The 18,223-nt window shown below is 42.0% G+C and overlaps 1 protein-coding gene across 6 annotated transcripts in view; it reads left to right on the forward strand.

Moving 5' to 3' along the window:
- LOC137623482 (YLP motif-containing protein 1-like) overlaps nucleotides 1–18,223 on the forward strand; it is a 199,628-nt gene that overhangs the window by 41,385 nt on the left and 140,020 nt on the right. For 5 of the 6 annotated variants that reach the window (XM_068354350.1, XM_068354315.1, XM_068354336.1 and 2 more), the window contains 5 exons: nucleotides 822–907; nucleotides 10,154–10,263; nucleotides 10,380–10,725; nucleotides 13,514–15,720; nucleotides 16,709–16,782. In XM_068354350.1, coding sequence (XP_068210451.1) covers nucleotides 822–907; nucleotides 10,154–10,263; nucleotides 10,380–10,725; nucleotides 13,514–15,720; nucleotides 16,709–16,782 — 2,823 coding nt within the window. The remainder of the gene's footprint in view (nucleotides 1–821; nucleotides 908–10,153; nucleotides 10,264–10,379; nucleotides 10,726–13,513; nucleotides 15,721–16,708; nucleotides 16,783–18,223) is intronic. The other variant, XM_068354344.1, reaches the window with a different exon arrangement.

Here is an 18,223-nt window from a genome sequence, read left to right on the forward strand (position 1 = left end):
AATTTTCCACATTGCAAAGGTCTGGTAGTACAGTTACCATATGTATACTGTGTTCTTCAGGTCCAATCCATAAGATAAAGTATCCAACAACTACTGTACATTTTCCTTGATCTAAAAGATATATAAAAGGAAACACAGAGGACATTCAAAATTAACTTTGCACATAAACCAGACCAATTCTGTGTAATGTTGTGGCAAGAATCTTCTCTCTTGTTATTCACCCTTCTATTCTTGTACCCCCTTTTCCTTATGGTTAATTTAGTATTTTTATGCATAATATATAAAGTTCTTGCTCTATTACCTAGCACAGGCCTAATTTTCATTTAGAGATTTGTACTGCCATAGTGTTATGTATATCCACCATTATTGGTTATAATGCTTTTAAATTTCAAATTGGGCATTATGAACAAAGAACATTTGTTCAAGCAATTGATTTTGTAATTGAGTAAGATAGGTCTTAAAGTTAAGGTGGAGGGGGGGGGGGGGCATGATATTTTCATTTGAGTATTGCCAACTTATGTATCTGACCTTTTAAAAGTTTTGCAAAATAGGAAAGGATCATGTTAGATAAGAATATTTGTTGATAAGACACTCTATTAGACTTTAACCCTTTAAGTGTTATTAGACATTAAGCTATGAAATAAAAATGTTGAAAACTCCTGTGCTAAGATGAATACGTAGTTTTGGTAAAGGGTAATTTTCTCTCGTCGTTTTTACTTGTTTAAAATTTATATTAGCAATTCTTTTCTTTTCATGTTTTGAAAAGCTTTCGTAGATATCTGGTTATTACTTCTTATTTTCCATTTATTTCCAATTTGTAGGAGTTACCAGCGGTGGATATTCAACGTTAAACAATGCCGTTGCAAGTAATAATGCTGCAAGTGGCGTTACAAAATTTGATGAATCGGTAAGAGTGAATTAGCTTTTATGTAGTCGCTTTCAAATACTTGAAGAAAAGCATATTGCTAATTGAAAGTGTGCCCTTTAATTCCAGAAATTAATGTATTATAATGAATTTCCTTACATTTTTCTCCTGTATTTTTACTAGATTATTAAGTGATTATGAATTGTTTTATAAATTTGTACATGGTAAAGAATACTGGTGTGGTTTCCTATCTGGTCTACATTTACACATCTACCCATTCTCCCTAATTCTCAAGACCTTCCATCTGATCATCATCCTACCCCTTTCTTCATACTACTCTTCATTCAATCCTGAGTCCATACTGTTTGAGATTTTGATATATTACATTCTTCCCAGAACTCTGCATCCATGAATCGCATTTCGTATTTAAAAAAATTCTCGTGTTTCTTATTTGTGAAGAAGCAAATGTCACTCAAAGTGTTTGGCTTCATAATCCAGTAGTACTGTAATTAGGGTAATAAAGATGGTCTTAATTTTTTCAGTAGCTGCTGCTCCCCAAAGTCCTCCCACATACACTGTTTCACTTTCTTAGATGTGAAATTCCCAATCTCATTTATACAAACACACAAACTCACTATCATTCTTTTTTTTTCAATATTAAACTTACCCGATAATCATGTAGCTGTCAACTCCGTTGCCCGACAGAATTCTATGGAGGGATACGCCAGCTATCACAATACTAGAAGGGGGTGTACTTACCAGCGCCACCTGTGGCCAGGTACTCAATCATTTGTTGTTGACACCTCCTCAATTATTCCTCTGTCGTGCCTCCGGCTAGACGTTCTGGGATACGCTTATGGTCTTCGAGTTTATTCACGGATATTTGGTGAAGTATTCTCTCTGATTAACGGCTGTCGCATTACTGGAAACCTTCTGATATTAGCTAGATAGCTTTTATTTAGTTCAGTTTAACGGTTAACGAATTTTTGCTTGTTTTTTGGATCTCCCTTTGACTACTCTTGAAAACAAAATGTCTGACATTTCGCAAGCCCCCTCCCATAGACGATGTAGGTCTTGCAATAGACGTATTCCGAAGGCCTCGGTAGATCCTCACACCGCTTGTTCTGACTGTAGGGACAGACCCTGTCAGTTAGAAAATCGATGTGAGGAATGCGCCGGACTTTCGGAATTGGATTTTGTCCGTCTTTTAAAGTATTCTACTAAGTTAGAGAGAGTTAGAGCTAGGAGGAGTTCTTCTCACTCTTCTTTATTTTCCTCATCTCATGATCCCCTTCCTGTTCCTACCCCTGTAGTGGCTACCCCCGATCCTACTGTGTGCCCTCCGCCTGATATGTCAGTGGTTTTACGTGCTATTCAGGCTTTAGGCGATAAGGTAGAGTCAGTGGTAAGTGACCATAAGTCTCTGATGGCCGAAGTGAAAGAGCTGAAGGTCAAGAGTGCAGTGGGTGAAGTTAGTGCCAGTGCTGTGACGAGTGCTAGTGTCGGTGCAGTGCCTTGTGCTAGTGTTAGTGCCAGTGTGGTGCGTGAGGATTTTTCTGTGCGAGCCAGTCGTCCTCCCAGTCCGGGACCTCTTGCAAGCTCCCAAGCCCAGGGGAGAAGCAATGTCGAAGGGCATAAGGGTTCGGCAGGCCTTGTTAGGCGCACAGAATTATCCTCAGTGGTTGCGGGCGTGTCTTCCACGGACCGTCACTCCCACTTGCAGACGATTGAGCCCGTCTTCCGCTCGTCCGCTGATCTTCTTTCTGGGAAGAAACGTTGGTCTCAGGTCTCGAGACCGCATAAACGCAGAGTCCAGCCCGCGAGTGCTCAGCCAGGTTGCAGTCATTGGCTCAGCTCCGACTCGCCTCAGTCATCTGTCGACTGTACTCCGCCCAAGAGGAGTAAGGTTCTGCCACAACAGAGCTCGACTGTTAAGGCTTTACCTCAGTCTGCTGCCGTCTCTGCTGATCCCAAGTGGTCTATGCTTCAGTCCATGCAAGCTCAGCTTTCGGACCTGATGCGTGAGTGTCGTGCTGAGAGTGTTGCACCTCCGCCTCCACCTGCACTCCTTCCGCCTGCACCCGCTCAACCTGTGCTCAACCCGCCTGCGCTCGCTCCACCTAGTCGCAGCACCATCTGCCAGGCGTACGATGTTGAGCCACATTCTGTGTTCGCTGTTCCCAGTGTTGTTCAGCCTCAGCCTTCTTTAAGGCAACCTTCTGTTTGGGATCAGGAGGATTACTCCACTCTTCCTCCGCCTCCCCTGGCTGCTCCACCGGTGGTGCAACTCTCGGTGGAGGTACAACAACCTCTTCCACCCATGAGTCAGTCTCCTCAGCTGCTGCACCGAGCTCAACCCGTGCACCCTGATCCTGCGCCTCAGACACCTCTGCTTGCGAGAACTTTGCCTTGTTCTGCGCAGCCTCGGTCTCATCACGCTCCACTCATTCCACAGGAACAGGAACTTACTGCTCCTCCTCCGTCCACCACGGTTATTGTTCCTGCTCGTTCTGACTCTGCGGTTCAGCATTCGTATCCGATCTCTTCGCCTCATTCTGGGGATGAGGTTTCGGATGATGAGGAGGCACACCTTGATCCCTCATCAGACGTGGACGAATCCAAGCTTTCTCCACAGTCTCTTGATTTTCGCAAGGTCTTGGCTCTTCTCAGGGAGGTTTATCCAGACCATTTTGTCTCTGCTATTCCCCGCTCTCCACCATCTGAGTTTTCGCTGGGCGTGCAACAAGCTAAGTCTTGCTATACCAAGCTTGTCCTAGCTAGATCCTCCAAGAGGGCTTTTAGGATCTTAGGGGAGTGGCTGCAGTCTAAACAACATCTTGGCAAGACTTCCTTCATGTTCCCTCCAACGAAGCTCACTTCGAAAGCGAGCGTTTGGTATGCCACAGGGGAAGCACCAGGCTTGGGAGTACCTGCCTCTGCCCAGGCTGACTTCTCAAGTCTGGTAGACTCGCCTCGAAGGACTGCTATGAGGCGCTCGAAGGTGTGTTGGACCTTCTCAGACCTGGATCACTTGCTGAAAGGGATGTTTAGAGCGTTTGAAATGTTCAATTTTCTCGACTGGTGCCTGGGGGCCCTCAGCAAGAAAACCTCTCCTGCGGACAAAGATTCTGCCATGCTGTTAATGTCCTGCATGGATAAGGCCATCAGAGATGGATCGGGCGAGCTAGCGTCCTTGTTTGTATCAGGGGTGTTGAAGAAAAGGGAACAGCTGTGTTCCTTCCTTTCCGCCAGCATTACACCTTGCCAACGTTCTCAACTTCTTTTTGCTCCGCTCTCGAAGTTCCTTTTTCCCGAAGAGCTCATTAAGGACTTGTCTGCTGCCCTGATACAGAAGGATACGCACGATCTTGTAGCTTCTTCGGCTCGTAAGTCTAAAGTTGCCTCCTCAGTTCCTAAGACTTACCGCTCCCCAGTGGCTGATACCCCTGCCACTAGGTTCATACCGCCCTTTCGTGGTAGAGCCCCCAGCCGAGGAAGCTCCCGTCCAGACTCGTACAAAGGCAAGTCCAGGAAAGGATCCAGGTCATCCAAAGGAAAGAACTGACTCTCCGCTTCTCCAGACAACAGTAGGAGCCAGACTCAAGACCTTCTGGCGAGCTTGGGAGAAGAGAGGTGCAGACGCACAGTCTGTCAGTTGGCTGAGGTTCGGTTACAGGATTCCATTCTGCCTCAAACCACCTCTGACCACTTCGCCCATCAACCTCTCTCCCAACTACAAAGAGGAGGACAAGAGGCTAGCTTTGCACCAGGAGGTGTCGCTTCTTGTGCAGAAGAAGGCAGTGGTTATAGTCCGGGACCATCAATCCCCGGGCTTCTACAACCGTCTCTTTCTTGTGGCCAAGAAGACAGGAGGTTGGAGACCGGTGCTGGACGTCAGCGCTCTCAACGAGTATGTCACCAAGCTGACGTTCACGATGGAGACGACCAAGTCGGTCTTAGCAGCGGTCAGACAGGAGGACTGGATGGTCTCTTTGGACTTGAAAGACGCATACTTTCACGTTCCGATTCATCCAGACTCCCAACCTTTCCTGAGATTCGTTTTCGGAAAGGTCGTCTATCAATTCCAAGCCCTGTGTTTTGGCCTAAGCACAGCTCCTATGGTCTTTACCCTTCTGATGAGGAATGTAGCCAAATTCCTTCACTTGTCAAGCATCAGAGCCTCCCTCTACCTAGACGACTGGCTGTTGAGAGCCTCCTCGAGTCGTCGTTGTCTGGAGAATCTTCATTGGACTTTAGACTTAATCAGAGACCTAGGTCTATTAGTCAATTTGGAAAAATCTCAACTCATTCCCTCACAATCCATCGTGTATCTGGGAATGGAGATTCAGAGTCAGAGTTTTCGGGCTTTTCCATCGGCCCCCAGGATAAGCCAAGCCCTAGAGTGCATCATGAGCATGCTGAAGAGGAGCAGTTGCTCAGTGAGACAGTGGATGAGTCTCACAGGGACTCTCTCGTCACTGGCCCTGTTTGTCGAGCTAGGGAGACTCCACCTCCGCCCTCTTCAATTCCACCTGGCAGCTCATTGGGACAAGAGTTCGACTCTAGAAGCAGTCTCTATCCCTATCAACCAAGAGATGAAGACCACTCTCCTGTGGTGGAAGCACAACCTCCTTCTCAAAGAGGGTCTATCCTTGGCCATTCAGACCCCCAATCTTCATCTCTTCTCAGATGCTTCGGACTCGGGCTGGGGTGCAACCTTGGACGGACGGGAATGCTCGGGAATGTGGAACGAGGAACAACGATCTCTCCACATCAACTGCAAGGAGCTGCTGGCAGTTCATCTAGCCCTATTGAACTTCAAGTCCCTCCTGCTAGGCAAAGTGGTGGAGGTGAACTCGGACAACACCACAGCCTTGGCTTACATCTCCAAGCAAGGAGGGACCCATTCGAGGAGCCTTTACGAGATCGCAAGGGACCTCCTCATTTGGTCAAGAAGTCTAAACCTCTCTCTAGTCACGAGGTTCATCCAGGGCGATATGAACGTGTCAGCAGATCGCCTAAGCAGAAGGAATCAGGTCATTCCCACGGAATGGACCCTCCACAAGAGTGTGTGCAACAGACTTTGGACCTTGTGGGGTCAACCTACCATAGATCTGTTTGCCACCTCCATAACCAAGAGACTTCCTCTGTATTGCTCTCCTGTTCCAGACCCTGCAGCAGTTCATGTGGATGCCTTTCTACTGAACTGGTCCCATCTCGACCTGTACGCATTCCCTCCGTTCAAGATAATAAACAAGGTTCTGCAGAAATTCGTCTCGCACGAAGGGACACGGCTGACGCTGGTTGCTCCCCTTTGGCCTGCAAGAGAATGGTTCACAGAGGTACTACAATGGCTAGTAGACTTCCCCAGGACTCTACCTCTAAGAGTGGACCTTCTACGTCAACCTCACGTAGACAGGTTGCACCCAAACCTCCACGCTCTTCGGCTGACTGCCTTCAGACTGTCGAAAGATTCGCTAGAGCTCGAGGCTTTTCGAAGGAGGCAGCCAGTGCGATTGCCAGAGCAAGAAGGGTTTCCACTCGTAGAGTCTACCAGTCTAAGTGGGAGGTCTTCCGAAGCTGGTGTAGAGCCAATTCGATATCCTCTACCAATACCTCTGTGACCCAAATAGCTGACTTCCTTCTTCATCTTAGGAATGAGAGATCCCTTTCAGCTCCTACGATTAAAGGATATAGGAGTATGTTGGCCTCAGTTCTCCGCCACAGAGGTTTGGACCTGTCTTCCAACAAGGACCTTCAAGACATTCTTAAGTCTTTTGAGACGTCTAAAGATCGTCGTCTTTCCACTCCAGGCTGGAATCTAGACGTAGTCTTAAGGTTCCTTATGACATCTAGGTTCGAACCTCTCCAGTCAGCTTCATTCAAGGACCTTACCCTCAAGACTCTTTTTCTCGTTTGCCTTGCAACAGCTAAGAGAGTCAGTGAGGTTCATGCCTTCAGCAAGAACATTGGTTTCACAACCGAATCGGCTACATGTTCTTTTCAGCTTGGATTCCTAGCAAAGAACGAGCTTCCTTCACGTCCTTGGCCTAAATCGTTCGAGATACCTAGCCTCTCCAACATGGTAGGTAACGAACTAGAGAGAGTTCTTTGCCCTGTCAGAGCTCACAAATATTATCTCAAGAGGTCTAAACCTCTCCGAGGACAGTCAGAAGCCTTATGGTGTGCTATCAGGAAACCCTCGAGACCCATGTCCAAGAATGGGCTTTCGTATTATATAAGGCTTCTGATCAGAGAAGCACATTCTCACTTAAAGGAGGAAGACCTTGCATTGCTGAAGGTAAGGACCCACGAAGTAAGAGCCGTAGCTACTTCGATGGCCTTTAATAAAAACCGTTCTCTGCAGAGCATAATGGATGCAACCTATTGGAGGAGCAAGTCAGTGTTTGCATCATTTTATCTGAAAGATGTCCAGTCTCTTTACGAGAACTGCTACACCCTGGGACCATTCGTAGCAGCGAGTGCAGTAGTAGGTGAGGGCTCAGCCACTACATTCCCTTAATCCCATAACCTTTTTTAACCTTTCTCTTGAATGCTTTTATTGTTGTTTTTATGGTTGTTACGGTAGGCTAAGAAGCCTTCCGCATCCTTTTGATTTGGCGGGTGGTCAATTCATTCTTGAGAAGCGCCTGGGTTAGAGGTTGTGTAGAGGTCCTTTAGTAGGGGTTGCAACCCTATATACTTTAGCACCTTTGGGTTGATTCAGCCTCCAAGAGGAACGCTGCGCTCAGTAAGGAAGACGAACTTAAAAAAGAGGCAGAGTAACGGTTCAATTCGACTTCCTTACCAGGTACTTATTATTTCATTGTTATTTGAGATAACTGTTACTGTATATGAAATTTGGGATACTTAGCTATCCTTTAATCTTGTACACTGGTTTTCACCCACCCCCCTGGGTGTGAATCAGCTACATGATTATCGGGTAAGTTTAATATTGAAAAATTTTATTTTCATTAGTAAAATAAATTTTTGAATATACTTACCCGATAATCATGATTTAATTGACCCTCCCTTCCTCCCCATAGAGAACCAGTGGGACCGAGGAATAATTGAGGAGGTGTCAACAACAAATGATTGAGTACCTGGCCACAGGTGGCGCTGGTAAGTACACCCCCTTCTAGTATTGTGATAGCTGGCGTATCCCTCCATAGAATTCTGTCGGGCAACGGAGTTGACAGCTACATGATTATCGGGTAAGTATATTCAAAAATTTATTTTACTAATGAAAATAACATTTTTTTGTAACATAAGCTGCTTTCTTTCTAGGTTCTCATGGTTTTATTCTTTGGATTGTATCCTTGTCATTCTTATTTCCATCACCTGTAGTTTAGCACACAAAAATCTGTTTGTTCCTACACGAATAAAAGCCTTTGATCATTAGTATATGTTTGTTTTCAGGGAAGCTGGATATGGCTATTAAAATTTATAAAGAGGTGTAGGTGGTTAGCTGGAGGGTGGTCGTTAAGCCCTGATCACTTGTCAGGTCACCGAATTCCCACTTCGTTTTCAACTGCAGAAATTTACAGGCATACTTCTCTGCATCCTTATATGGATATTTTAATCTTTTGCTTTCCTTTAGTTGAATGCATTGGAAAATTGTCATGAGCAAGGGCTAGTAAGGAAGAAGACTAGGATATGCAGTTGTTTCCCAATAGTTGTAGCTGTGTGACCGTTGTCTGTGCAAGCCTGCCAATATCCTTATTCTTGTTCCTGTTTATACCTTCCTAGTATGGCTTTTTGACAATTGGAGACCCATCCTCCTCCTCTCAGTTCTCCAACAACAGGCTGGAACCGCTCACCGTCTCCCCTACATTGCCTCAAACTTAACCGTACACTGGCTCATCTCATCCCTTCTGCCTGCCTTATTTCTTAATTGTTATTCTTAGTAGCTGAGCTACAACCCTAGCTGGAAAAGCAGGATGCTATAAGCCCAAGGGCTCTAACAGGAAAAAATAGCCTATTGAGGGAAGGAAACAAGCTAATAAATATGAGAAGTAATGAACAATTAAAATAGAATATTTCAAGGACAGTAACAACATTCAAACAGATCTTTGATGTATAAACCATAAAAAGAGACTTATGTCAGCCTGTTCAACATAAAACATTTTTTGCAAGTTTGAACTTTTGAATTTCTACTGATTCAACTACCCGATTAGGAAGATAATTCCACAACTTTGTAATGGCAGGAATAAAGCTTCTGGAATACTGTGTAGTATTGAACCTTATGATGAAGGCCTGACTATTAGAATTAACTGTATGCCTAGTATTACAAACAGGATGGTACTGTTCAGGAAGATCTGTATGTAAGCATGGTAAGAATTATGAAAAATTTTATGCTTCATGCATAACGAAGTCATTGAATGACGGTGTCAGATTAATATCTAGATCAGGAATATGAAATGTAATAGAAATTAAGTTCCTGTTCAACAAATTAAGATGAGAATTGGCAGCTGAAGCATATATAAGGGCAAATATATGCAAACCCATTTCTCATGAATAACAATACATTCAATCAACATATGTTGACCATCTGCCATTCCCTGGTAGAAACCTAGCCTAACATCTGCCACATCTTCATGGAAGGTTGTTATAAGGTTAACAGGAGTCATCACTTTTGCTTCAGCACAGGATTAAAGTGCTTTGACATTTCCAGGGGAAGTAAACTAGCCAGCTTTGTTATGGACTTAAGGAAATTTTTTGCGTCAAAGGACGAAGGTATGTATTCGTGTAGGAACATATCACTAATTTCTGAAATTTGTATTCTTCCTAATGATACAAACTTGAGTACTTCAAGTTATACTTCCCCTGTCAGTCACTTCACAAGTCCTAGGTTTAAGGTTAAAGTGGGAGCTCAGTGACCTGTTGGGTGAGCAGTGTATACCTGTCACCCTCCAGCTAACAACCACCACCTCGTTATAAGTTTTAACAGCCATTTCCAGCTTTAGTTTTTAAAACACACACCTATTAAAAGACTTATGTTTGTATAGTTAGGAAAAAAAACAAATTACTTTAGAAATTTATTATGTATTTTGCATGACTTGTATGTTATAGATGTCTAATATTTTGCTTTGGTGTTGTAAATTCTTATTGTATTGCTGTGCAGTCTGATGTGATCAGCCTCTTAATTGGCATAAATCTTATAACAACAAGCTTTTCAGAATTGATCAGCACCCCCATTATTTATCCCCTCCTAAATGTTGTTTGGTCATTGGTTCTACTTTTATGTTTATACAGATGATGGTTATATATTTTGTATATTATTTTCAGACAGATGAAGACCTTAAAGAATTTGACAGACAGTTTGCCAACTGGGAGAAGCAATTTACACAGTGGCAAGAAGAGAACAAGAATCATCCTGACAAATCTGGACTGAAAAAGTATGTATATCTCTCTCCCAAACAGAAGGGATGTAGCATTTTTCAATGTTTCTTGGTTACATGTACTATGTAATCATACATGTATATTTATTGATTATTTTTCCTTTTGTTTACAGATATGAGGAGGATTGGAACAAGTGGAGAAGTGACTTACTTAAGAAGAGGGATGAGATGTTGAAAAATAAACTAGAGCAATTTCAGCAGCAAAACGGCTCTTTTTCCAAAGAGAAACCCCCAATCTCATCAGGTAGTACCAATGACACTTCAACTAAAGTTACCTCCAATGATGATCCCAAAACTCAACAGCAGTCGTCACTGCAAAAGACTGTTGATCATAGCCAAGAGAATTCCGATCAGGTAAATAAAGGTGGTAATGCCAATTGGCCATCTGGAATGCAAAGGCAAGGAGCCAACCAAGGCGGTCAGGGAGACTGGATGCAGAATAACTGGCAATGGGGTCAAGTAAGAAAGCTGTATGATTTTTTTTTTTGTAATTTTAAAGGAGGAAGAAGGGATTATTATAGATATAAAATTTTCATTACCATTGTAGGGTGATGGGTTGATTTTCATGTAACACTTTCTTATTGGCTTATCTATACTAACATTAAGTGTGATTTGAAGTGGGCGATTTGAGAAATTCATTTCGTTGCTAACTTTTGTCTCCTTACCTGGTAGCTCTTACAGTTTTTGCTTGATATATTTAAGGCTTTTAATTTACTCAAAATTTTCTTTCTCCATCATTCACTAGTACGAATTACTGTATTGTATACGAGTATTCAATTTGTAACTTCTATTATGTTGCATGAATTTTATATGACTTGATAGAAAGCTATTCAGTAGTTGGTACCTGTGTGCAGTTCTTGTTTTCTTTTTTCTTTATCTTTATATCAAAATCCTGCAAGTTACTGTTGATAAACTTCTAGTTTTCATTAGACTGCCATTTTACATGAAAGATACATTCATATTTCATACCCAAAAAGTTGCAGTACCCTGGATCTTTTATCAAGTTGTGTTGCATATACAGACTCATCTCCCAACCGATCCTCGTTTATTAGTCTTGGTCATAAGACAGTTTGATTCCTTCTCAACTTATTTTTTTACTTTTAACACTAAGTAATGATTTGATAGTAAAATTAGTTTTTTGCCAAAGAAAACTGTTAAATATGAATTATTCCTGCTCCTATACCTTCATTTACGCTGTCAAATTTAAAGACCGCAAAAAATTGAATGTATTGATACTTCAGAAGTTGGATTTACATGTTCAGTACCTTCCCATGTCTAGTTTTTATTTGGAGATACAGTATTATTTTGTCTGCAGACATTTCATGATTTTACAAACTGTGCACTTTTAAGTGTTGGCTTTTAAAAAAAGAATTGATTTTGCACGCTACTTGTCAACTTTGATCTTTGTTAGATGATCTCTCAAAGAGGGACTTTTGTCATTCTGAACTCCTCGCGGGTCTAGTTTTCAGGAATTCTTGTACGTTCCTACAGGCTTTTTAATCTTACTAATTCTACAGCTGATGCTTTCCTTGACAACTTTTTCTCATCATGTGTGTAAATTCTTTTAGTTAACATTACTAAATTGTATATTGTTAGTAGAAGTCTCTCTCTATTATTTTGAGGCTTGTGAAAATATATTTTAGGCATATTTTGAGACATTTAGGTACAGAGTATTAGTTTTCAAGTAATAACAAATGAAACATTTACAAAATTAAAATGGAAGTCAACTAATCGGACAAACATATGCCTGAACGTGAATTGTTCTTCAGATTATTAGGTAGAAACCAGAATGTGCTAACATATGCTTAAACAATATGTAAAGAAGCATAATGAATATCTAAGAGATCAGTATTCAAAGCTTATTTCTCAATCAGCTTTATAGAAAAGCTTTTACTATTATATGATAATTAAACTTTTACTTTTCTATCTTCCTTTTAAATATTAAATGGTTATTATCAAATTACTTTTCTATCTTCCTTTTAAATATTAAATGGTTATTATCAGAAATATATTTTTCTTTTGTTTAGTGACTTAAAAACTGTTTTATTGCTAAAAAGTACTTTTGTATATTTGCGCAAGCTCCCTTACACAACCATTTTCAAGCCTGGTTACATATCTAATTTTATTTCAACAAATTTAAGGAAACATATTTATTTTAGTATCCCATACATAATGACACCACCATTTTCTATGACTTTCCATGGACTATTTTATCAATTTTCTTACACTGTATTTAGTGTGGCAGTCGTAAGTAGATATTTGCTGCGCTTATGTTTATGTTCCTCTTATTTCTTTGTTCGTTTTTATATTTACAATTTTTATGTTAGGATTATGCTGAAAGATGATGCTAAAGGGTCATGGACAAGAACTAAATAAGCTGGGAGTATAAAATTTGCTAAGAAAAATACACATGCAAGAATTTTTATTTATGATTGCGCAGTATTTAAGGAGCGTGACTCATGACCTGGTTGGAATTTTGGAAATTGAGATTGTTGCATTTTTGGCTAAGAGAACGTCTATATTTCATGTTTCAAATAACTTTTTATTAAAAACTATTTTATTGCTAAAGAGTACTTTTGTATATTTGCACAAGGTCCCTTACACAACCATTTTCTAGCCTTGGTACATAATCAATTTTAATTCAACAAATTTGGGAAAAATATTCCTTTTTGTCATCACACATACGGTGGCACCACCATTTGCTATGATTTTCCAGTCACTTTTATCAGTTTTCTCATACTGTATTCAATGTGTCCGTCGTAAATCATGATTATGTTCCTCATTTCTTTTTTTTGTTTATATATTTACAATTTTTATGTCAGGATTGTGCTGAAAGATGCATAAAGTGTCATGGACAATAACTTTATAAACTGGGATCATAAAATTTGCCGAGAAAAATACACAGACAAAAATATTATGCTAGCTACGTTTTATTCATTATTGCGCGTTTGGTACAATTAGCAAATATGTGTATTTGAGGGAAGGGAATCTACTCTGTTTTGTAAGTAACCCTGAAATATGATGGTTATGTCCTTATGATACCCAGTAGTGAGGAAAATTACTGCTAAAAGCTCATACTTACTGTATACTGTACATGTACAGTACATACAATCAATCTAGACAAAAAAACTGAGGCCCTTTTTCTCAAGACTTAAAATTTTTGTAGAAAAATTCCATAATTTTATATTTTGTATAAGGCTATATTTTTTCCTTAAGTGACTGAAACATTGATCTTAAAATTTTTCAGGGCAATCAGAGTTCTGGTCCAAGAGCAGGAGGTTACAATCAAGGCTTTGGTCCAGGACCAGCAGGTTTCGGCAGTGGTCCACCTCCAGGTCCAGGACCTTATAACCAACAGCCTCCAGGCCCAGGAGGTTTTGGTCCACCACAGGGACCTAATACATATAACCAAGGACCTGCCAGCTTTAACCAAGGACAAGGTCCTGGGGAATTTGGTTCTAGTCAAGGTCCTGTGGGGTATGGTCAAGGCCAGGGTAATTTCAACAGATCACAAGGGCCAGGAGGTAACCAAGGAAATTATAACCAGGAGACTGAAAGAGGTGGTTTTAATCAAGGACCAGGTCGCGGGGGCTTCAACCAAGGACCTAATCGGGGTGGTTTCAATAGTGGTCCTGGTCAAAGTGATACAGAAAGTCCAGGTCATAAAGGATTCAACCAGGGTCCAGAGCAAGAAAACAGTCAAGGACCTGGTAGAGGTGGATTTAGTCAAGGTCAGGGAAGGGGGGGTTTTAATCAGAGTCATGTGGAAAAGGAAGAAAAAGAATCGGAGGGCTATGGGGATGATTACTATAACCAAGCTCCAGGAAGGGGTGGCTTTAAGCAGGGACCTGACCGGGGGAGCTTCAACCAAGGTACAAATCGGGGTGGAATGAACCAAGGTGCAGATCAAAGTGATTATGGGCAAGGGCCAAATAGAGATGGCTTTGGTCCTGGTTCAGATGGAAGTGGATACAACCAAGGGTCTAATCGTGGGGCATATGGCTTGGGCTCTGACCGAGGTGGTTCAAGCCAAGGACGTGGTGGATTTAATCAAGGAGCTGAAAGAGGCTTTCAACAAGGACCTGGTGATAGTGCCTATAACCAAGGTCCAGGTCGGGGTGGATTCAATCAGAAACCTGACTCAGATTCATTTAATCAGATGGGGTCAGATCAAGGAGGTTTTAATCAGGGACCAAATCGTGGAGGGTTTAACCAAGGTCAGAATCGTGGCTTCAGTCATGGCATGGGCCGTGGAGGACCCAACCAAGGATATGGTGGAATGAATCTAGGACAACCTGGACCACAAGGACTAGGACAGAAAGGTTTTGGCCAGGGAATGATGGGCGGACATGATCAAGAACCGTCAGATGACCAAGATAGTAGTAATAACGAGTTTGAACCCGGAATTGGCAGAAGGGGTGGAATGAACAGGGGTGGATTTGATTCTAGTATGGGTAGAGGTGGAGGAAGAGGCAACTTTGGAAATTTTGATGACCTTAACAATGACCAGAATAATTTCAGGGGTCAAAGTCAAAGAGGAAGGTTTGATGCTCCTCCTCCAGGGATGAACAGAGATGAAAGCGAGAGCTTCGATGATAAATCAAATCAAGGGATGCCTGTTAGGGGTGGTTTCCATAGCCAGAGAGGAGGGTTTGGTCGAGGAGGGTTTGAATCTCCTGGATTTGGCCCGGGTGGAATGGGTGACAGAGGTGACACTGGGAGCTATGATGAAGGTGGACGTGGAAGGGGAATGCCAGATCAGAGTGGGCCGGGACGTGGAGCCCTAGATCAAAGTGGTCGAGGTCGTGGGGGATTTGAACCCAGTGGAAGGGGTCAGAGCAATTTTGACGTTGGTGGAGAATTTGGCCCTGGCATGAGAGGTAGAGGAGGGTTCGACCAGGCACATGGAGGGGTTGGCAGAGGGTTCGACCAGGCACGTGGAGGTGGTGGGAGAGGGTTTGACCAGGCACGTGGAGGTGGTGGCAGAGGGTTTGACCATCCTCCTGGAGGTGGTGGCAGAGGGTTTGACCAGCCTCCTGGAGGTGGTGGCAGAGGGTTTGACCAGCCTCCTGGAGTTGGTGGCAGAGGATTTGACCAGTCTCCTGGTGGTGGTGGCAGAGGGTTTGACCAGCCTCCTGGAGGTGAGAGAGGAGGGTTTGACCAGCCTCCTGGAGGTGAGAGAGGAGGGTTCGACCAGGCACGTGGAGGTGGCAGAGGAGGGTTCGACCAGGCACGTGGAGGTGGCAGAGGAGGGTTCGACCAGGCACGTGGAGGTGGCAGAGGAGGGTTCGACCAGGCACGGGGAGGTGTCAGAGGAGGTTTTGACCAGGCACGGGGAGGTGGCAGAGGAGGATTTGATCAAAGGAGTGGCCCTACCGACAACTGGCAGAGTGGCTCAGGGGACAAGTGGCAGTCTGATGAACCAGAAGGAATGGATTGGAGCAACATAGATAGGTACTTATGATTTGTACAGTTTATGGTACTTTTTTAATTACTGATTTTAACACAGGGTTATTGTATGTTTGTGGTATTCCCTTAATAAATTTGAGATGTGTTTGTAAGGTAAGGTTAGTGTGAAAGATATTACTTGAGATGATATTAGGTCAGAGTGCATTACCAATATTAAGATTTAAGATGGGCTACTGTTTTGTATTACCAAATTTACAGATGTGATCTTTGTAATAGTTTCTGTCAATAATTGGTTGTGTTTTCTTGTAAATACTGTTATTATTCTAAAAAGTTGAAAGTATACTCAACTGGATAATTGGTAATGAAATGTTTTAGTCATTTACTTTTCACTAAGTTCCAAGTATCTAATTGCAGTTTTAACCCTTTTAGATTTACTTCCCATAAAAATGTTTTGTTTCAATTCCCTCTCATCTCTTCTGCCATACTGTATGTGCTTTTCCTGTGCATACTTTTTATAAAGTTCCGTTTCATGCCGTCAATTGAACGTGAATTGTTGCATATGATTGAAATGTTCAACATGCAGATCCATAGTAATTGACCCCAAGCGCTGATGCACCTTTTGACATCAATACCTATTGGGGTGCCACTAACACGTATACCAGTTGGCACTTATTTCAGGAGTACAGTATACATTTTAAAGAAGCATACTTCACAAACTTCCTTAGATGTTTTGCAACCCATGATAACAGAAATATCCATGTTACTTTCGAGTTATTGAAGGAAGGAGGCAGTGCATTACCTTGAAATATCCAGTTTTTCCCCCTTCATATTAGTTCCAATTTAGGCAATTAATGTAGCTTGTACTTCTGTACATCTCTGAGATTTTACTAAAAATTTATATGGGAGAAAATTGTTGAAGTATGCTTATTTATTTACAAAAATTATTTCAGAGAAAGTACCAAAATCTTTATTAATAAAATTATTGAAATAAACAATAAGCATGGTATTATAATCTAGTGTGCAATTTTCATAGATGGCAGAACCAGGACCAATTTGGTGATGGAGGTCGAGGTCGTGGTAACATGCGGGGCAGAGGTTTTGGGCCAGGTAAGGAGGACCTGTGATTTATGCCATTTAAATGATGTTCCTGCACAAATGCAAACCTTTCGCTATTTATAGGGGTATTACTTTCAGAAGACGAGCCATGATAATTTTAGTGAAGGATAACTACACCAACCGCTAGTTAATGTGGGACCGGTAGCGAAGTTACCCCACTCACTCGCACATCTGGGCTGAGCAAACACTTTTCTTTCTGGTTCGGCAGAGAATGGTCTTACTGCTGCTCTCTCCCGCAAAGACTAGCCTTTTTTTTTAACATTTAATTCTGTTTTTCTTATTTGTTTTATTTAGATAAAAACATCTAAGTTTTTATATATATATGTAACTTTTATTACAGTTGCTGTTTGTGTGACGACGTATTACGGCGGTTTCCACCGCTAGGGAGTTGTCTTTGTTTTGATACTACTACTCCCTTACTATGCCGCTCTCCCTCTTACATGGATGGCCGGCAGATATTCGGCGGGGGTACACCTCTCCCATTTGCGGGTTAGTTGGTGCTCCCGTTGGTTTCTTCAGTTCTCAAGTTAAATTTGATACCGTATATCCCGTGTCATAATACGTACCTGTTATCCCGAAGAATGCCGCTCAAAATCACCGTGCGTCTTAACACTTAGGAAAAAGTTGTATAGGGGAGTTTGACAACCCTCAAACATCCAACTAATGACATACAAGCACTCACACTCACCTGACATAAAATATAAACCTACTGTTATCATTCACATGTAAATGAATTTATTTTTATATTTCATTTCGTATGTGCCTTGGATGACCTCGGAGGTAGCAGCAGTAGGGGATTCAGTGTTATGAAGCTTCATCTGTGGTGGATAACGGGGGAGGGTGGGCTGTGGCACCCCTAGCAGTACCAGCCGAACTCGGTTGAGTCCCTTGTTAGGCTGGGATGAACGTAGAGAGGAGAGGTCCCCTTTTCTGTTTCATTTGTTTGATGTCGGCTACCCCCCAAAATTGTGGGAAGTGCCTTGGTATATGTATGTATGTATGTATAATGAAGTACAGTAGAAAGTTATTTGTTTGTTTTGGTAGTCAGCTGATGATGACTCGCCAACTCCCTTCTACAAGAAAACATGTATACGATGCTATGACATATTAGTTGTTTATGCAGTATTGATCTATTTTCTCATATTTTGTTAATATTTTGTGATAAAGCTATATTGTGACAATGACTGTTGCCTGGGTTCCAAAATGATACAAAGAGACAGTTACTGAATACGACCTTGAAAAAAAAAATCTCCCTGTTAAGTGCAGTGTTATTAAGTTAGCAGAAAAGTAACTAGACTTAATAGTCACATTCATTAGCAAAAGTATTCCACCTAGAGGAATTTTTAGACTTCTTTGATCAATAATTAGTTTTGGAGGAAAATGTGTAGGCTATATGAGGAATTTTGGAAATATTTTGAATATTACTACTTCA

This window comes from Palaemon carinicauda, chromosome 2 (genome assembly GCF_036898095.1).
Source record: "Palaemon carinicauda isolate YSFRI2023 chromosome 2, ASM3689809v2, whole genome shotgun sequence".
Taxonomy (NCBI): Eukaryota; Metazoa; Arthropoda; class Malacostraca; order Decapoda; family Palaemonidae; genus Palaemon; species Palaemon carinicauda.